The sequence below is a fragment of the Eschrichtius robustus genome, chromosome 12 (assembly GCF_028021215.1).
Source record: "Eschrichtius robustus isolate mEscRob2 chromosome 12, mEscRob2.pri, whole genome shotgun sequence".
In the NCBI taxonomy this organism is placed as follows: domain Eukaryota; kingdom Metazoa; phylum Chordata; class Mammalia; order Artiodactyla; family Eschrichtiidae; genus Eschrichtius; species Eschrichtius robustus.
The window spans coordinates 5,018,598-5,039,899 of record NC_090835.1 but is presented as its reverse complement, the minus strand read 5'-3'; the positions used below and the strand labels follow the sequence as shown (position 1 = coordinate 5,039,899).

The window sequence follows — 21,302 nt, the reverse complement described above, 5'->3', positions numbered from 1 at the left end:
TTAATGCCACGTCTTGAGCTCTTTCTACTAGAAGCTCACAGTCAAAGAGGACCAGGAATCGGGGACAGCATAGGGGGCACCAGACTATTGTGGGAACACAGAGGCAAGTCACCCAAGCCAGCCTGGGGAAGCAAGAGGAAGTCTCCTGAGGAAGAGATATCTGAGCTGAGGCCTAAAGGGTGACCAGGAATCACTGCTCCAGACAGGGGAGAAGGATGTTCCAGGTAGAGACAACAGCGTGTGGGAAGGCCTAGAGACAAGAGAAAGTTGGGAAAGGTCCAGATTTCAAAGCCTGTCTCACCTAGCCCCATAAATCTCTCTGGCACAATTTGCCACCCATCCCTGTCACCCACCTTCCCCACCTGCCCAGCATGTGTGGTACGTGTGCTGGGGACCCTGGGGTTCATATTTAGGAAGGTGTTTATTGGACTCCCTACCAGGCCTCCTTTAAAATAACCAGGTGGGAGAAGCTTTTACAATTCCCAGGGCACTTTTGTTTTGCTCCTCCCTCATAATCCTGACGACCCATTTTTCAATAGAGGAAACTGTGGCTCAGAAAGGTTAAGTCACTCACTCAAGACCACACAGCCAGTGAGCGGGGAGGTGGGGATGCAAATGCAGGTCTGACTCCCGCCTGTTGTCCTTGACTTGTCCTTGACGCTGCACAGGGCGGCCAGTGCCCACAGTGGCTTTTGGTCAGTGCCCTGTGCGAGGGGGCACTTCTTACAGTTTCCCTGCATGCTGCACTTATACAAAAGCATTGAGAAATCTGAGGTCTGCGGGCTGAGCTCAGCGGACCCGCTTCCTCAGGGCTGGGGTCATATCAAGTCCGGTCGCTTCAAGAGTCCCATCTCCCCAGGGGCGAGGACCCAAAGTCCTTAGACCTGAGTTCTGAGTCTAGTCCTATCACTCTTAACTCCAATACCTCCCAGCTACGTGACATTGGATAAGTAACTTAGATCTCATCTGTAAAATGGATCTTGCGGGATTGTTGTGGGGATTAAACGAGAACAGCATCTGTGCAGGGGGGTATCGCTACGATCGCGGGGAAGGCAGCAAAGAGGACGCGCCGCCTCTGCCTTACACCTCGCGAGGAACCAGCAGCACCCACCGAAGACCCGCACCTGCGCAGGTGCGCTCCGCAAACACCCGGTGGGCCCTCCCTCGGGCTCTGCGGCTGCGCAGTCGTCCGGCTTTGCGGCCGCACTGCTTGACGGCAGCGGTGTCCGCCCCCCCGCCCGGCGTTGCTGGGGTAACGGCGAGCGCGTGGGGCAGAGGAAGGTAAGGCTCCGGGGTCCGGGAGCAGGTGGTGTCCCGGGGCGCTGAGGGCGGTGCCGCAGCACAAGTGGGGGTCTCCGCCGCGGGAGGAGACATCGCCTTTTTCGAAAGCCCTCCGGGGCGAGAGCGGAAACGGCCCACAGAAGTTCCCCGGGTCTCAGAGTCGCACCAGACTGGGCCGGGACGCGGGGCCTGGCTTCCTTGTTCCACCGGAATTAGCCCCTTTCCCCTTCTCCGTGTACCTGTAGCCCTCTTTTTTATGTCCTTTCTGGAAACATTGACGCTACGTCCAGTGCTGGGGGCAGAGGACGTCAAGGTGCACCTGACACCGGCTCTGCCCGAGTGGAGCTTTAGCCGCTAATAGGGTTGCTGGGGGCGCCACTCTAGGGAACCAGCAAAGGGATGCGTAATGACAAGGAGTTGCGGGTTTGTTGGGCCCTTAACAGTTCTTGATCATTAGTTGCAGCTACAGCTTCCGCCGGGCTAGCACTTCACATGGTAGGCCCAGTACCAGGCTCCTTCACACAATTACCCATCTAATCGTCACAACAGCTTGCAAAGGTTTATCGTTTGTTTACATGTCTAGTCTCGGGTTCTAACCTGAAAGCTCCCCAGAGGCAGGATTGTTTGCCTTCTCCCTTTAATCCTTGCCTCCCCTGGCCCAGGAGGTACGCATTTGGAGCTTCAACGGTTTTTTAATTGGGAGAATGTGAGTTTTGCTGAGTGGGAGGTTTTAACCAGGCTGGTTTGGCAAGGTGGGCCCACGGGGTTGGAAAGTTAAATGAAGCTACCTCCCCCCTTTTTTGTTTTACTTAGTTTTGTTTGGAATAAACATTTACTGAACACCCAAAAAGAGTTAGCTTATCCGCTCAAGGGAAGAATTAGGAACAAGTCCTGCTTTTGATAGAAAAGTAAATGTACTTAACACTATTGGTGCCTCGAGTTGGTATGCCCAGGTTTAGAAAAGGAAAAGTAACAGCTCCTTCCTTACAGGTGCATAGCAGTCAACCCCTGAGTCCCTTTCCTCATCTGTACAGTGGAGATGGCTGTTGGCATTGAGTTTGAATAGGCCATCCTATCACCAGTAGTTGACAACTTTGGCTACATATTGAAATCACCTGGGTCCCAGTCCAGAATTTCTGATGTAATTGTAGGTACAATTGTAGGCCTGGGCATTGGAAGTTTCAGAATTTCCCCAGGTGATTCTAAGGGCAGCCAAGCCTTGAGAGCCACTGTTATATGTGACCCCAGTTTAATTTTCTTAATCTTTTCTTTTAAACTTTTTTTTTTTTTTCCCCTCTGCCCTGCCGAGTGGCTTGTGGGATCTTAGTTCCCCAACCAGGGATTGAACCCGGCCCCTCAGCAGTGAACGCATGGAGTCCTAACCACAGGACTGCCAGGGAATTCCCTCTTAATCTTTTCAGTTGTCATTCCCGGCTTGAGAAGCTGCACAGGCATCAAGCCTTCACATCCCCAACCCCCTGACCGATGGCCCAGTCCTTCTTATACATTTGTGTGTGCTTCAGACAGGGGTCCTCTTTGAAGCCAGTCTTCTCACCGTGCCCTGTCTCCCTGCCTTACTGGCCTCTCATCTTCCAGCTGTGGCTCTGTGGCCAAATGACCTGCCCTCTCTAAGCCTCCATTTACTCATCTGTGAAATGCGGGTAGCGGTACCCACGTGTGTAGCGTTGGCACAGTCAGTGCCTGCCTGGCATGTTGTACCTCCCAGTGATGGTTAGCTGTTGTAATTGTACTCACATCCCACATCTCCCATCGTGCTGGTCTCCTATCTTGGCACTGAAGAAACATTTCTTAAATGCCTATTGCAGATACGGAGAATAACAAACTCAATCCTTTCTCCCCTGCTTTGCCTTCCAAGTTCTGCACAAGGCAACTCTTCTACAAAACTATGACACGAGAGATCTTCTGGTTTGTCCTACTGAATTTTTTCAGCTTTATTGAGAGATGATTCATATACAATAAAATTCACCCTTGTGAAATGTGCAATTCAGTGATTTTAATATGTTCAGAGTTATGCAGCCAACACCATCACTGCAATCTAATTGTAAAGCTCTTTCATCCCTCAAAATACACCCCATACCTATTGGCAGTCATTCCCCATAGCTCCCTTCCCCCAGCACCTGGCAATCACTAATCTACTTGGTGTCCCTTTGGATTTGCCTGTTCCGGACATTTCATATTAATGGTCTTATACGATGTGTGGTCTTTTGTGACTGGCTTCTTTCACTCCACATAATGCTCTCAAGGTTCACACACGTTATAGTCTGTGTCAGTACTTCATTCCTCTGTTAATTGCTGATAATATTCCATTATATGGATATAGCCCATTTTGTTGATCCATTCATCTGTTGATGGACATCTTGGTTGTTTCTACTTTTTGACTGTTATGAACAATACTGCTGTAAACATTCATGTACATATTTTTTTAATTAATTAATTAATTTATTTTTGGCTACATTGGGTCTCTGTTGCTGCGCGTGGGCTTTCTCTAGTTGTGGCGAGCGGGGGCTACTCTTTGTGGCAGTGCACAGGCTTCTCATTGTGGTGGCTTCTCTTGTTGTGGAGCACGGGCTCTAGGTTCACGGACATCAGTAGTTGTGGCATGTGGGCTCAGTAATTGTGGCTCCTGGGCTCTGGAGCGCAGGCTCAGTAGTTGTGGCACACGGGCTTCATTGCTCCACGGCATGTGGGATCCTTCTGGACCAGGGCTCAAACCCGTGTCCGCTGCATTGGCAGGTGGATTCTTAACCACTGCGCCACCAGGGAAGTCCCGTGTACAAATTTTTGTACGAACGTGTTTTCAGTTTTCTTTTACCTACCCAGGAGTGGAATTGCTGGAATATATGGTTACTTATTGTTTAACATTTGAGTGGCTTCCAGACTGTTTTCTAGTTCTGTTCAATTTGAAGATGAAGAAACTGGGTTCAGGGAGCTTTACGTGGGGTGTTGAAAGCCACATGATCGTAATGGCAGCTTTGCATATATGGAAGGCCTACTAAGAGCCAAATTCTTGATATGCTTGCTCTCACATGTGCAGAGGTGGCACTAAACTGGGATTTTGAGGGTTTGTGGAAAACTGGGAATCTTTTGTGGCAGGAACCTTCTGTCATGCAAACTTGGGTTGGAGTACAGAGTTCTTGCCATCAAGTGTCATAGCTCATTTTTGCCTTTTTTTTTTTTTAGAGTGTAATAGCAATCTGAAAGGGAAAATCCTAAACAAACCAGGCAAATTGAAACAGAACTTTTTCACTTGTTTGAGAGAATTTAATTGGAAGTTCTTGAAGTTAGCCATTAAACATTTTCTCTTTCTTAAAAATCTCAAAGGTAATATATACAAATCAAATACTAACAAAAGGTTAAGTTATAAAAGTGCATGATCATAAAAGTTCGAATTATTCCTGGAAATCCCTAGAAGGTGCCTCACTAGAGACCCGCATCCTGCCTCAAAAAAGCCCAATACAACATCATTTTAATTTTTAGAACAAATTGCCGTTTCTTCAATTGAATGCTAAATGCAATACAATTGACCCTTGAACAACGCAGGGGGTCAGGGCTCTGACCTTCTCTGCAGTCAAAAATCTGAGTGTAATTTATAGTTGGCCTTCTGTATCCCTGGTTCCTTCATATCTGAGGTTCTGCATCTGTGGATTTGACCAACTGTGGGTAGTGTAGTACTGTAGCATCTACTCTTGAAAAAAATCTGGGTGTAAGTGTACCCATGCAGTTAAATCCCATGTTGTTCAGGGGTCGACTGTAGTTGCTTGGGTTGAGTGATAAATTGGCAAGTGAAAATCTACTTAAAATGCCCTTGGGAGGAAATTTTAATTGCCCATTAACATGTGGTGTTCATAGTATTGTTATGAACGTTATATAGCGATATGTGTGTGTGTGTGTGTATGTATATACGTATATACACACACACATAGATGTATGTAAAATGCATACAGTTGTGCTCATTATTTAATTCCATTGAAGGACTCTTATTTAGAAATTAAATTATTTTAGCATTTTGCTGCTGGGAATACTTTGGCAATTCTATGACGGTTCCAACTTGCTGACTCTTACTTTTTATTGTTACTTTTGTAATTGACTTATCAACGTCTCTAACTTCCTTGGCCTTTGTTTTTCTTTGTCCTCATTTAATTCCTCAACATCTTTGGGAGGGTGGATAAAGGAATCATTACACATTGGACAAGGCTTTTGATTTCTTTTTAATGGGCGTAAACCCTTAAAGCCACTCAGCTTCCTGCCTCAGCTCTCGCCGCCTTCACTGGCTGTTTCAGGCTTGATTACATCCTTTGCCCAACAGGATGCTGGTATTAAGTGCAGGAGGCGCCTAAATAATCAGTCGTACTTGTTCCCCTGTGAGGGTTTGGAGCCATGGAGGCTAAACACGTGTGTGATACAACTCCACTGTATCTTCAAGCACCAGATGTGCTGTCCGTGTAAGTCGGGTCCGGAGCCGGGACTGAGGGCGCAGCAGATTCAGGTCCCCTGTCACATTCCAGGGCACCTGCCCAACGAGTGGAGCGCCTGACCCAGTCCCCTGCACTGTCTGCGTTTCCCCCTTGCATGTGGTTGAGTTTTCCTGAGTCAAATGCATCTGCTGTGGCTCTCTGTCTTTATCGTACAACGCACTCAACTGGACTTCCTTCCCCCAGCCATTATTGAATTGCAGCCTGTGTGCGTTTTGTCCTTGTTTTGTTTCCTCGGGTTGAGGGTAAGGCCTGGAAGGGAGAGGTACTGGCTTCGCCTTCCTTTCCTCCCTCATAGTGCTGGGCACGTGGTAATTCCATAATTCTCCATAATTCTCTGTAACCCTTCAGCCCCTAACCTGGGGAAACAGTGAGCCTTCCAACAAGAGGAGGCAGCTGCTGCCTGTGTTCACAGCGGAACCCAGAGGGAAGAGCGTGGCCTTGGGCGTGCAGCAGACCCGGGGTCATCCAGGGCCACCACCCTCCAGGCCTCTGACAACATCTGTCTAACCTGGCTCTGTTTCCTCATCTGTCACACGGTGTTCTTAGTGCTAATAGCAATAGCGCCATAATAGTAATCATAGCGAACGTGCAGAGCACTCAGTGCTGCGTGCCGGGGCTGTTCTAAGCTCCTATGGGTCTAAACTATAAGATGGAGTCTGTATTTATCTTTATTTTGCAGATGGGGAAACCAGAGCACAGAGAGATCAAGTAACTTGTGCCCCAGGTCACACAGCTGGGCAGTGGTGAAGCCGATTCCCATCCCTGCACTCTGGCTTGACACTTCCTGCTCTTAGCCACTCACGCTTGGTGCTGAGGAGTAGACCCTTAAATGATGACTGCTGCTGTTGTTGTTACTATTATTAATTTACCCGAAAAACTGGGAGATGATTGACCGAATGTGTGGAACATATTTTAAGGTCCTTTTTTGGAAAAGGAGGTGCTCACTAGATTTACTTCTCTGAGGACAGGGTCCTCTTGGTTTTCTCTTTCTATCCCTAGCACTTCTGATGATTGGGAGCCTCTGGTGGGTGCTCGGTAAACGTCTGTCGGCCGCTTGAGAGGATGGGAGGAATCCTCATGGGCAGAAATCCTCTTGTGCTCGCTGTCAGGAGACCCACGAGGAGCATTGTGACCATGGACCTGTCACTAGGCCTCAGTCTCGTCAGCTGTAGTGAGAAATGGTACCACGGCATTGTTGTGGGAAGTAATCGAGATGCCCTAGGTGGGTAGGGTTTGTGCTGCTCAAACAAAATCTTCTCATTACTCTGTCTTTTTGTTCACTGCTTTATAAATATTGTTCCCACAGACCACAAGGTTTTCTGAGCCTGGATATAAATGTACTCACATGTTTGGTCAGTACAGTTATTGATTGACTTGTTTCTTTCTCCCTAATACAGTCTTTAAAGAACAGTTACCTTGGAAAATGGCAGAGGCAGTTTTCCGTCCCCCAAAGAGAAAAAGAAGAGTGTATGAGAGCTATGAGTCTCCTCTGCCGATCCCTTTCGGTCAGGAGTGTGGTCCTAAGAAGGACTTTAGAATATTCCGGGCCGAGATGATAAACAACAATGTGATTGTGAGGAACGCAGAAGATATGGAGCAGCTCTTTGGGAAGGTATGTGCGGGCAGCCTCAGCTCTGCTGCTTCCTGACAGCCCTGAGCCAGCCGTTCTCTCCCCGTCCACCCCCAGAAACAGACCATGAATGACCCATGTGCTTTCCTTGCAGTTTAGGCCAATGTAGGATCAGAATCAGGTGCCCCGAAGCCATAAGCCCAGAGGACAACTCCCAGCCACAAACCCACATTTCGTCAGTGAAGCTGGGTCAGTGCATTGACCTTTCTTGTTTTTTGATTATAAAGGCAACACATGTGCATGGTAAAAAAAAAAAAAAAAAAAAAAAAAAAATTCAAGCAATTTACAGAAATGTAATGGGTAAAAAGTAAAACTTTCCCTCTCACTGCCACTCCATCCCCAGAGGTAACTGTAGGGTGGCAGATTGTTCTGGCTCCGGACAAACCAGATGGGGCTTCAGCATGTCCTCTGCTCGCTCTCCTGGTTGAGGACCTCTTCTTACATGAGGACGAGTTCCAGTTTTTGCTTTTTCCATCAACGATAGGTTTGGGATGAGATTGGAAGCTTGCTTATTTTTTCCCCCATAGCCAATTCAACACTGGAGGCTTTTTTTTTTTTTTAAAATAAATTTATTTATTTATTTTTGGCTGTGTTGGGTCTTCGTTTCTGTGCGAGGGCTTTCTCTAGTTGCGGCGAGCGGGGGCCACTCTTCATCACGGGGCGCGGGCCTCTCACCATCGCGGCCTCTCCTGTTGCGGAGCACAGGCTCCAGACGCGCAGGCTCAGTAGTTGTGGCTCATGGGCCTAGTTGCTCCGTGGCATGTGGGATCTTCCCAGACCAGGGCTCGAACCCGTGTCGCCTGCATTGGCAGGCAGATTCTCAACCACTGCACCACCAGGGAAGCCCCTGGAGGCATTTTTAAAGCAGCTTTATTGCGGTATAATTTACAGCCATAAGATTCACCCATTGTAAGTGCACGATGCAGTGACTGTAATGAATTCATAGAGCTGTGCGGCCACCGTCACAGTCCCCACGGCCCCAGAAGGTTCCCTGGTGCTCACTGTACTTCACCCCTGTCCCCACTCCCAGCCCAGGCACTCCTGATCCGCTTCCTGTTTCTGTCATGTGTCTTCTCTAGACATTTTATATAAAATACATGTTGTAGTCACCTTCCCAAAGTGGGGTACAGTGGCTGGCACTGACCCCAGTGAGACAGGGATCAAGTACAGTCTCCTCCCCATTCGCAATATGTAACATTAAGCGGAGGCTTCGTGAAGTGCCATACACGTGATTTATTCTGATTGTTCGATCTGGGTGGAGGGTATAGGGTGTTCATTTTATTATTCTTTCAGTTTTCTATGGGTTTAAATATTTTCTAATTTTAAGGAATCGGGGGGGTGGGGAATCAATGTTTCTGGAGTCAGCGGGAAGGAGAAGAGTAGTACTTCAGTTCTGCGTACAAGAGAATCCGAGAAGCTTTTTGTTCCTGGGGGACGCGGCTCCAGCTTTTAGGCCACTGCTCCTGGTCCACGTGTGCAGAGGACATCCTGCCTCTGCCTGCCCTTCACCTTCAGCTTCCCAGACCGGGACTGAGACCACTACTCATGAGACAGACGAGGTGCCCTGGAAACTTCCCAGCCGCCTTCAAACGATCGGAGAGAGAAAACGCTAAGGTGTTCACCAGTAATCGTGAATTATCTGTAATCAGAGGGAAGGTGTCAAGCTGTGAAAAATGCAGTGACTCTCTTGTTAACTCAAATAGTTACTCTCCCTCAGCTAAAAACCTGGTAACTAATCCTGAACTAACTCTATTTTTTCTCTTCCCGGAAGGGTTATTTTGGAAAAGGTATCCTGTCCAGAAGCCGTCCAAACTTCACAATTTCAGATCCTAAGCTGGTTGCCAAATGGAAAGGTAAACTTGTGCAACATTCAGTTCTTTTGGCAAATTATCTTTTTCTTCATTTTTGGCTCTAACACCAGATTATACAGTAAAATTCTAGAGGAGAAGTAACGTGCCACTGGCAATTTTACTGGTAAAAATGGCAACTAGAATAATTCTAATCAAGGTGAAAGGGTTCCTATGATGGGTGACGGTGTGTTTCGTCTAATTTCTGGAATTATCGAAAGTGTTATTTAGGCTTTTCTGTTGTTAAGCATTGCTCAGCAGAGTCCTGTGCGCGTGGAAGGTACTAGTAATTAAGTGCCTGCTCACCTGTATGCAAGGTGGGCTTTATATTTCATTTCTAGAAATGGAATTTACAACAATAACCATGACATTGATGTATTTGTTAAAACATACTAATGTATATGGTTCCCATTTGCTGTTCCTCTTTAATTTATAAATCTTTCATCTGGGTGTATTTTTCTAAGGGAGTCTCATGGTAATTACATAACCAATACCAGCAGGTTAAAACAGAATTAGAAAGGATTTTTTAAAACATTTTATTGCATGAAAAAATACAAATTAAAACTGCACTGAGATACCATTTCAGCAATCAGAGTGGCAGAAATCAGAAAGTTTGACAGTGTGCCCCATTGGTGAGCCCCTGAGAAACACTCTCATGCGTTGCTGGTGGGAGTGCAGGTGGTATGGCCATTACGGAGGGGACTTGACTGTCTCGAAAAATCATATATACATTTACTCCCCACCATCCTCCTCTCCCCCTAACCCCTGGTAACCTTAATATGCTTTCTGTGTCTTTGATTTTGCCCATTCTAAATATTTCATATAAGTGGAAACCTTTTGTGTCCTTCACCTAGGATAATTTTTTCAAGGGCTATCCATGCTGTAGCATTTATCAGAACTTTATCCTGAATACTATTCCATTGTATGATATACTTTGTTTTGTTTATCCATTTATCCAAAGATGGATATTTGGGCTGTTTCTACTTTTTGGCTGTTACGAGTAGGGCTGCTGTGAGCATTCACATACAGGTTTCCATGTGGACATACGTTTTCATTTCTCTTCTGTGTGTACCTAGGAGTAGACTTGCTGGATTATATGATAATTCTATTTTAATTTTATGAGGAACCACGAACTGTTTTCCATAACACCTGCGTCATTTTACATTCCCACCAGCAATGCGTAAGGTTTTCCAATTTTTCCACATCCTCACCAACACTTGTTATTTTCTGTTTTTGTTTTTGATGATAGCCATTTTAATGGGTGTGAAGTGGTAAAAGTTTTTCATTTTAATGAAGTCTAATTTATCGTTTTAATTTTTTTTTTTCTTTTCATGTGCTTTTGGTGTCATACTAGGGAACCATTACCAAATCCAAGCTTGTGTAGATTTTCCCTGTGTTTCCTTCTAAGAGGTTAATAGTTTCAGCTCTTAAGTTTAGGTCTTTGATCTATTTTGATTTAATTTTTCTATGATGTAGGGTATGGGTCCAGCTTCATTGTTTTGCCTGTGGATATCCAGTTGCCCAATATATGCATTTACTTTTAACCCAGCAATTCCACTTCTGGGAATTTATCTTAAAGATACGCTGGCAAAAATATGAAAAGAAAGAGCCCAAGGCTATTCATTGCAACAGTGTTTCTAATGTTAAAAGACTGGAAACAACCAAAATGTCCGTGGAAGGTGGGGATCCCAGCTGAATGAACTATAGACCATTCATATAATGACACGCTGCGGAGCTGAGGTAGGAACGGGCCATCACTAGGATATATTTCTCAGCAAAGAAAGCAAGGTAAAGGAAAGTATGCTATGGCTTATCTAGGGGGAGGGGAATATAAATATATTTTTGAAATGTAAAGAAGGATAAAATCATAGTTTTTTTTTAATGCCTATGGTCGAGGGGATGGAACAGGATGGAGAGAGAGGTGAGACTATAGATTTGACCTTGGAACCTTGTAAATGTATTGCATGACAACAAGGTGGTGTAGCCACAGAGGAAGCTATTTTGAGTGACTTTAAAACATGGGAATTTGACTGTTCAGTCCTAATGGGATAGACTTTGTATCTCCTGCCACAGTGTTGTTTAACAAACCACCCCAAAATTCAGTGGCTTTCAGCAGCAAGCAGATTGCTCATTTGAGTTTCCAGGTTTGCTGGGTCGGTCCACTGATCTAGGCTGGATGTGCTCATCCGTCTGGTTAGTTATGGGTCCACTGGCTGCACTATTAGAAGTCCAGTGATGGATGTAGCTGGACTCACTGGTGTCTGGTTGTCTGTTGGGTGGCTGTCAGCCGATCTAGGATGGCCACAAGCGGGATGAGGGGGGGAGGGTACCGGGTATGTCGTCCTCCACAGGCCAGCCCGGGCATGTTCTCATGGTGATTGTGGATGTACTGAACCATTTAGAGATGAAGTGATATGAGGGATCTGTTTCAACGTAATCTGGGGGCCAGGGGAGTGGGCAGAAGAACAGGTGGAGCACCATTGGCCGTGAGTTAATTTAAAGCTGAGTGATGGGAACATGGGAATTTATTATACTGTCCTCTCTACTTTTGTATGTTTTCAATTTTTCCATAGAGTTTTTAAAAGGGAGAAAAAAAGTAGAGCAAGTAGCATAATGACCCTGCCTGTCCCCATCACCCAGCTTCAGCAGTTACTAATATTGGGCCCCCCAAAAATAGAAAGTTTTCAAATAGTGTAATGGTCTTAACAGTTGAGAATCTTTTCCTGATCTGTGTAGTAACTAAGTTTTAAGTAGGGTAGAAATTTGAAGGAAATGAATTTAGGCCAAGGAAACAGAGATTAAGGTTGTGGGCTGCCCTCAGGAAGTAGATCTCAAATGTCCATTGCAACATTTTGGCTTCAACCTCATCTTCTGCCCCCTCTCCACCCACCCTCTTCTACTCGTTGGTACCACGGCCACCTTGGGCTGCTGGCCGATGTGTGAAACTGCCATGCGTTTGCCATCCCCAGCCTTTGTGCATGGTGTCCTCTGCCTTTTTCCCCTGGTCCGCCTGGCGAACTCTTACTCATCCTTCAGAGCCCCACTCAATTACTCCTTCTCCTTTGTGTTTTTTCCTAACCCTTCCAGGTAAAGTAAGCCAGTCCCTTTACAATACGTACTGTCCTTGCTCAGGAAGGGTTAGAATCAGCTTGGGTTAGAATCAGTCATGTCTGGTCTGTCTCCCCAACTAGAGTGTGAGTATCTCAAGGAGAGGGGATTTGCTTTATTACTTCTGTATATCTTGTGCTTGGCACATGGAAGGCTGTCAGTAAAACGTGCTAAATTGTAGCTTGTTGTTAAATTACCAGAGGAGGGAGGTCTCCTTAGGTCAAATTACTAAGGAGATAGGAGTCTGTGAACTCACCTCCCTAGGATTTTAAAGCCGAACATCATCAATTCCAGGCCTTTAGAGCACCAGAGAGGAGGCCGAGTATGGAAAAGGAAAGATGAGCTGCCCAAAGGCAGGGTCAGGGAGGACCAGGACAAAAACCCACACCGTTAGTGACCTGGTCAACATTTTACACGGAAAGACTCTTCCAGCCAGATGCCGAGAGCTGGAACTAGAGCCTGGAACTCCCAAAACCACATCCAGAGCTAACACCGCCATGAGATCTACTTCAACATCCCTTTCCTTAGGCGCATGTGAGCAGCTGTCACAGAAGATGCTTGATGGAACACGGAGAACGGGGGTAAAGTGTGTAACTTTAGGGCTTCGGTACTCTCGCCTAGAAGTTGAGGGCCTGAGCATTCGGAGGTGGCAGAGTTTCCCCTTCCATGCTGTCGCTGCTTAGCTGGAGTGTTGAGAAGGATTCCGAGGTCACATCCAAGCCCAGCAAGAGCCCTGACGGGTCAGCAGCGCCTGCCAGGGCGTGGGTGCAGGGAGTGATGGTGTGTAAAGCACCTGTTTGGCTGCTTGGACAGGATTCATCAACCTTCTAGGTGTGAGATTTTGTGAATCTTGAAATTCTTTGTCTTTTCTAGGTTATCAGTGTTTTCCCCCTTAAGGAAAATTTGTCTAAACTAATACAACTTCTTTGTTGTTGCAGATATGAAGACAGACATGCCTGTAATCACGTCAAAAAAGTAAGTCTTGGTGGACTTTGACCTTGGGCAAAATTATGGTTTAAATCAGATCTGTTTTCAGGTAGCCTTTTCTGGTGTGGTTGTCCACACCTTTTTTGTGTGTGTGTGGTAGTAGTAGTAGGTGTGTCCTTGAAAATTTTGTCTGAATTTAATGTGAATCAAATCATATTTGAATTGTACTAAGTTTATTTTTAAAAATAATCCTAAGCCAAAACCTTTGCCAGTTAAATTCCTTCCAAAATATGAACGCTAATCCTGTAACGTATGTTGTCTGTAAGCACTAAGGTACTTAGGTTTGGAGCTGGCCTCCTGCGCTGTGTGGGCGTAAACAGCCCTGTCCTTCATCGCTCCACACTTGCGGGGTTAGAGGAAGCCGCTTTCCCAGAGGCTCTCACACAGACCACCCACACAGCCATGATCCTTCCTTCCTCTGGGCTTTTGTTTATGCTGTTCGCGTTTCCCAGAACACTTCTCCCTAACCTACCAGGCACGCGTGCTGCTGGCTATTCCTGCACATCCAGCCTACGTGCCAGTTTCCTGGAGCGTCTGCGCGCCGCCCTTTCCTCCGCTGCCCCCGCAGAATCTGCCTTGGCGCCTGTCGCTGTGCCTTACATCACACACTGGGCTTAGACTGTCATTTGTCAGAGGGCAGGGACCATGCCTGGTTCCCCTCTGCAGCCCCACACCCAGCGCTCCCTTGGTAGGATTTTGTTGAGTAAATGTTCCTCATTCTAAACGCTCGTCATCCCTGCGGGACAGCTCAAGTTGCAACTCTTCCATGAAGCCTTCTGAAACCGCTCAAGCCTACAGTGGTTCTTCATCTTGCTTCTGGCACGTACTGACAGAATCTGACAGCTCCTTTTCATGCTCTGAAACCCCACGGCCAGGGAGTGCCCTAGAGGCAGTGGCACCTGGGAGATCTCAGGGGCTGCTCTGGCCATAGCCACAGGCTGGGGACGGCGTGAGGCCTGAGAAGACCTGGCCGAGCCCCCATTCCACTGGGGACTGCAGTGTAGACAGGCTGCTGCAACCAACACTAGGATGCAGAAACAGCAGAAGCCCGTTCCTCAGAACCGCATTCCGATCGGGCTGGCAGGACAGATGACACGGCAGCAAGCCCGTTTGAATATGTGAGGCTCTTGGTGGGGGAGACTGCCGCCCCCCGATCTGAAGGTCATCCCTCAGGTAAGCTCTGTAGAATGTGCAACATTCCAGGAATTTTATTGCCCCTTGCGTCAGTTTCCTAGGGCTGCTGTAACAAAGTACCACAGACTTGGCGATTTTTTTGTTTTTGTTTTTTTTTTTTTTTTTGGCTGCATCAGGTCTTAGTTGCGGCAGGCGGGATCTTTGGTTGCGGTGCGCGGGCTTCTCTCTAGTTGTGGCACGTGGGCTCCAGAGCGCGTGGGCTCTGTAGTTGCGGCACGTGGGCTCTGTAGTTGCGGCACGGGCTCAGTAGTTGCAGCGTGCAGTCTCAATTGTCCCATAGTACGTGGGATCTTAGTTCCCCGACCAGGGATCGAGCAGGCATCCCCTGCATTGCCAGATGGATTCTTAACCACTGGACCACTAGGGAAGTCCCAGACTTGGCAATTTAAGAGAACAGAAATTTATTCTCACGGTTCTGGAGGCCGGAGGTCCCAAATCTTCCATCTGCAGCGAACATCCTTCTTCACCTCTGGGGTGAAGAAGGCCGGTAATTACTGGCCTTCTTCACCCCAGAGGTGAAGAAGGATGTTCGCTGCAGATGGAAGAGGTGTGTTTGAGGGCAGAGGCACCTGAGAAGCTGAGCTGTATTCAGATGGCCCCGCTCGGTGTTCCTGGGGCCCCGGCACGGGTCTGCATCACCCGGCCCTTGGCTGCTTCTCATCGCAGCTACCACCTCCTCCTGCTCTCCCCTTATGTTTTCCAACTTGTACGTTTTACTCTTCTCTTCCTGCTGCCTCTCCAGCAGTGTTCAGGGTTAATCACAGCAGGACTTTTTAAGGCATTGCCAGCCAGTGAGAGGACAGCTTCTGCTCTGTGCCCCATTGCCGTGTGTCGATCACAGGCTGAGTCAGAGGCTTTCTTCCACAGGCTTTAGCAGCCGCTGTTGCATTAAGCTTCCATAAACAAACGTCTGAGGTCATTAGAGGCGGGAAAGCGGTGTGATCCCGGCATTCGGCAGAAGAGCAGAAGGTGTCAGGTGCTGAGTGGCTTAGCCGAGAATCACGGAAGAGCCAGCTCCGGAACCCAGATCCGGTACAGTGCTCGACCCACACGGCTGCCCCTGCTCCCGAAGAGCGATTCATGAAGGTGTACGTTTCCATCCATTAAAATGTCATTTGTTTTTTTAAATGTAATAGGTATTGAGTCAAAATGATTTTGTTTTTCCAGTCTCCCCGAAAAATCCCACAGTCATAAAGTAACAAATATTTATTGAACACTTACTATGTGCTGAGCACTTCACATATCTCCTCTCCTTTCATCCTTGCACAGCCCCCTGAGGCAGGTACAGTTATCCCTGAGCCTTGGAGGGGAGCGCACGTAGCTGGTACGAGAACCTCATGCTCACAGTGAGGGCTTGAACTCACATCTGCCTTGACCGCTCTGCTGCTAAGAGCTGAGCGGGGACCTGTGTGCATGTGCACACTCGCACTCTCTCTCTCTCTCAGTTCCACGTCTCCTGCTCAAAGTGGGAACTGTTGAACCTTTAATGCTGTGGTTCTTTCACATATTTTAAATCAGGGAATTTGATGAAAGTTGTGGATCCCTTCCCCAGGAAAATACACATGACACGAAAATTTGTGTTCAGACACAGGAGATTCATAGACCCATGAAGGCTTTAGCCAATGTTACAGGTGACATGAAGAGCATAGATCCTTTTAGATCTCTCATATGAAAGTCCTTCTAACTGCACATGAGAGAGGCTGTACCTTTCATACAGGAGAGGAGACACCCTGCTGCTCGCTGGGCAGCTACGTTTTATGCTGATTATAAAAAGGAGTGCATACGTGATCCTTATGATGTAGTAGTACTATTATCTCCCATCTTAGGGGTGGGGAAACGGCACAGAGCAGTTAAGTCATTGGCTTTGTCACCCAGTTATGAGGGACAGAGGGCTGAACACAAAACGTGCAGGACCAGAGTCCACGTGTGTAATCACTGCACCATCCTGCCTTGTAGCTGTAGAGCAGCCTTGCCAGGTCTTAATCTTTACATCTAAGATACAGTCCCCAGTATATAGGGCTGCATGCTTATCCCCGTGTAGGATAAGCAGGGTGTGGACAGCTTGGAGATTGTTCTGATGAATCAGGGTTAATCAGCCACAGATCTTTTTTTTAAAAACAGCAAAATGGGACTTCCCTGGTGGCACAGTGGTTAAGACTCCGCCTGCCAAGGCAGGGAACACGGGTTCAAGCCCAGGTCTGGGAAGATCCCACATGCCGCAGAGCAACTAAGCCCGTGCGCCGCAACTACTGAACCTGTGCTCTATAGCCCACGAGCTACAACTACTGAAGCCCACGTGCCACATCTACTGAAGCCCGCGTGCCTAGAGCCCGTGCTTGGCAACAAGAGAGGCCACCTCAATGAGAAGCCCACACACTGCAATGAAGAGTAGCCCCCGCTCACCGCAGCCAGAGAAAGCCCGCGTGCAGCAACGAAGATCCAACGTAGCCAAAAATAAATAAGTAAAATAAATAAATTTATTTTTTAAAAAAACAGAAGCCAGCTTCCTTGCTTCACTGTGTGTAATTATCAGTTTATAGACTATGACATATCCCATCATCCATACACAGGCAGGATACTCAAGGTGAAGAGAAAAGTGACATCTGTCTTCCCACAAGCCACGTGTCTTCTTCGATGTTTTGCAGACTGATTGCTGTAGGTGGAGGCAAAAAGTGCTTGAGTTTTGCAATGTCTTTCGCCTTTGCGGATCAGATTCCACACACGTGTGGCGTCTTATGTCACATGACGCAGCCCAGCAGCCTTGTCAGGTGTTGACGCTGCTTCAATAGGCAGAATCCTTTTGTCTTGCCTGTAACTTTTTGTAACTTGGGAAGTGTTCAGGGCTTGCCTTCAAGTTTAAGAAACTAAGCATGTATTTTCTCATTAAAATATACTTTGAAAATTATGGAAAAAAGGGCCATTTTTTATTAAGATGCTTGGGTGTATGTAACTATAATCATTTCTTTCCATACACAGTGGAGACATTAGTAAGTACTGTACTGTGAAAAATGTTTATTAAAATTCTCATTTTGCTTTCCAATACTAAACAAAGACTTTTCGCTGTGACTGAGATACATATCTGAAAACATGACATCCAAAATTGAAAATAATGCAAAACAAACCCTGACAAAGGATGGCCATTTTCTCTTTAAATTTACCTAAATCATTTGGTCCACCAGTTTTAAATTGCATAAATTTTCACACTTTGTTAAACTGGGGTCATTGTTTTCAAATTAAGCAAATTAGATGAAGCTGTGTAATAAAAACAAAAAGTAATAGGGCTTCCCTGGTAGCGCAGTGGTTAAGAATCCACCTGTCAAGGCAGGGGACATGGGTTTGAGCCCTTGTCTGGGAAGATCCCACATGCGGTGGAGCAACTAAGCCCGTGCGCCACAACTACTGAGCCCGCACGCCTAGAGCCCGTGAGCCACAACTACTGAGCCCGCACGCCTAGAGCCTGTGCTCCGCAACAAGAGAGGCCACTGCAATGAGAAGCCTGCACACCGCAATGAACAGTAGCCCCCGCTCGCCACAACTAGAGAAAGCCCGCGTGCAGCAACGAAGACCCAACACAGCCAAAGATAAAAAAAAAAAAAAGTAGTAGATAATTATTGCAGAGCAGTTAGAAAATGCAAAAAAGTATAACGAAAACAACCTATAGCCCATCATTGAGAAGAACTATAGACATTTTGGCATACTGCCTTCCCATCTTTTTCACACATTCCACTGTCTTTTAAATATTGAAATTTAAGTGTTGTCACTAACAGAATTTCTACTTGGCAGGTATCAGCGTAGCGTGGAATGGGCCACAAACCTCATGCGAAGACGAGGCCAGGATGAGAGCACAGCGCGTAGACTCCTTGAGGATTACACGAAGCCCCTTCAGCATCTTTGTCTGCAAAGGAATGAAGAGGGCCAGTTGTGTAACGAGCTGAACTCTGAAATGGTTTCCAAAACGGAAGGCACAGAAGATAGAGAGAAACTTTCTGCCACGAATGGGGTTGCAGGAAAGTCACGTGATCTGGAGGATCCCAGCAAGCGATCAGACCGCCTGCAGGAGGGCTCCGGGCCTGACCCGATACCTACCCACGGCTCCGATGAACACGTGGCGGAGGTCACCGCTCCTCTGCCCCACGTCCACTGCGGCAAACAAGATGCTCTTCTCCCGCCCTCTGGCGCTCAGCCTGGGGACAGCAGCCAACGAGCGGGTCTGGTCCCGGCCAGGGAGAGAGGACCTGAGCACCACTACGTGCTGGTGGAGGAAGTCGTGTGTGACGCGAGTGAGAGGGAAGACGCCCCAGGTGGGGACGTAAGTAGAAGGAGAGAGATCACCTCCTCCAGAGCCATCTGTGTCTGGCCCAGAGGAGATGCTGGCCAACAGGGACATCGCTTACTCGGAACCAGTAGCAGGCCCGTGTTCAGCACCCGGGACATGTGAGAGCTGGTGCAGGACCCACACTGCAGACCCTTCAAGGGCACCAGCCAGCCCTGGGTCCCAGCCCTGAGGGCTCAGTAGTCGTGAGGGCTGTTTCAACTGAAACTTCAAAGTCTGTGAATAGCTTAACTTTAAAAAATATATGAATATATATATAATATTTAAATAACATATATCTGTAATACATAACATAACACATAAAGTAAATCAGGTCCAGTAACATTCTCTCCCTTGCCAGGGAGAATAAGAAATGCAACGGTAGTTACGCAGTCTTGAGTGCAGCGGTGGGCAGGGGCTCACGTGGGGCGGGCAGCCCTCACAGGAGGAGCCTGGGCGCAGAACTAGATCCACTTCATTAAGGGACCTACAAGATAATTGCCCCAGCATCACCTGTAGCAGCTAAAAGTGAGAAACAGTCTAATAGTTAAGTAACATGAGAAACACCCGTTTGAAGAAATATCTCGCCTTTAGAGTGGAGTTTATGAAGTCTCATTAAGAACCTAGGCATATGCTCGTGAGGTGCAGTTGGGTGAAAAAAAGCAACCCATAAAACTGACCAACAAAATGATCACAACTGCAGGAAAAGTTCATGGGCGATAAAAGAAAGGAACTAGGTCAAAATGTTAATACAGTTGACCCTTGAACAACATGGGTTTGAATGTGGGTCCCCTTATGAAAGAGGATTTTTTTCAGTAGTAAATACTGTACTGCTGCACGACCTGCGGTGGGTTGAATCTGCAGATAGGAAGGAGCGCAGACGTGGAGGGCCAGGGCTGGCTGTGAGTTACGTGCAGACCTCCGACTGCCTGGGGAGTCAGCACCCCAGCCCCCTTGTTGTTCAAGGGTCTGCTGTAGTAGAAAAACGAAAACTTATTCTTCTACATAAATAAATTATTTTTTAACAGAATTAATCCAACAAATGTGAATCTGGGAAATTTAGAAGAAAACGTTTGTTTTAAAATGCGCCCTCCTCCAGGTAACATGTAGTGCTTCCATTTGTTCTGTATGTATTTTATTTTTCTCTTCAGTTGTCGCCAAAAAAGAGACTGATATGCAGAAGAAATCCATTTAGGATCTTTGAGTACTTGCAGCTCAGCCTGGAAGAGGTATGTTCCCGGCATGTCGTCTTCTCAGCTGTCGGTCTCTGGGCCCGGGCAACGGCGTATAGATGAGTCCGCCTCAAAATGCAGTTCTGCGTGCGGTTCAGCACTGAGGTCGCCGCAGGCAGAGTCCACAGTCGGCCTGCCTGCGTTTCACTCCTCGGCCTTCATTTCATCGATTCTAAGATGTCCATTTGGGGGGGGCCCGCCCCGTATCATCCCACAGAGGTTTCCGGGGGGTTGTCTGAGCACTTCTTTTCACATCAAGGTTTCAGATTGTCCAAATACTGTGTTACTAATTTTTACCAGCTTCTAAAAAACATACAGGTTTATTGAGACACAGAGTACATACCATACCATTCATTCTTTTAAAGTGTGTAGTGGTTTTTAGCATATTCATGGAGTTTCACCAGCTTTTCACAGGCTTCGACGCATGCCCCGAGTCATGTAGTGACTGCTCATTACGTAAATGGATTCTAGGTATTTCCTTCTGCAGAATTATTAACACGTGTTCCCTTTACTGCATTCTCAAAAGTTGCTGCAAGTGGCTTTCTAAACCTGCCTCGTATTTTCCGTCTGATTTGGGTCCTGTGTTCACGCGGCCATCAGTCCCCGCTTTTTTGCTTATGTCTGTACTGTACCCGGATTTGACGACAGCGCCCCTTCCTCTGTCTCCTGCCCTTGGCTGTGCCCTTCTGCAGGGGTGCTCCTGCCTGTCTGGAGGCTCCTGCAGCAGCTAGCTCAGTGCTTGGCGTATCTGTTGGTCTCAGGCAGTGCTTGTTGAAAGCGTCCACGCTGGTCATTTCATAGATGTGTTCACAGAGAAGTGATTGTGTCTCCGTATTCTCTTCACCTGCTAAGTCTGTGCTTCCTTCCTTGCAGTGAGGCCAGCGGTACAAAGAACAGGCTCTCAGAGCAGGAAAGGATGTTGGGATTTATTTACTCCATCTACTCATTTTACAAATGAGACAGCTTAGTCTACTGTTGAACACAGTAGCCACTAGCCGCATGTGACTGTTTAATTAAAATTGTGCAAAATTAAAAATTCTTTTCTCGGTTGTGCCAGCCACGTTTCAGACGCTCAGCAGGCACACGTGGCTACTCTGTTGGACAGCGCTGGGGACACCATCCTCTAGGTCCCTGACCTCTCTGAGCCTCAGATTTCTGCTCTGTAAGATGAGGGTGATGTAACACCTTGTTCATAATATGTTCTGGAATTAAATA

The 21,302-nt window shown here is 47.1% G+C and overlaps 1 protein-coding gene across 4 annotated transcripts in view; it reads left to right on the top strand.

Annotated features, from left to right (window-relative positions):
* The first annotated feature begins 1,232 nt into the window (after positions 1–1,232).
* TSEN2 (tRNA splicing endonuclease subunit 2) overlaps positions 1,233–21,302 on the top strand; it is a 45,419-nt gene continuing 25,349 nt past the window's right edge. For 3 of the 4 annotated variants that reach the window (XR_011075633.1, XR_011075632.1, XM_068557428.1), the window contains exons 1-7: positions 1,233–1,281; positions 6,777–6,999; positions 7,175–7,389; positions 9,179–9,260; positions 13,301–13,337; positions 18,327–18,852; positions 20,007–20,084. Coding sequence is in view for 2 of the 4 variants with exons in the window: in XM_068557428.1 (XP_068413529.1) it covers positions 6,840–6,999; positions 7,175–7,389; positions 9,179–9,260; positions 13,301–13,337; positions 18,327–18,852; positions 20,007–20,084 (1,098 nt within the window). In the remaining 2 variants the exon portion in view is untranslated. The remainder of the gene's footprint in view (positions 1,282–6,776; positions 7,000–7,174; positions 7,390–9,178; positions 9,261–13,300; positions 13,338–18,326; positions 18,853–20,006; positions 20,085–21,302) is intronic. The other variant, XM_068557429.1, reaches the window with a different exon arrangement.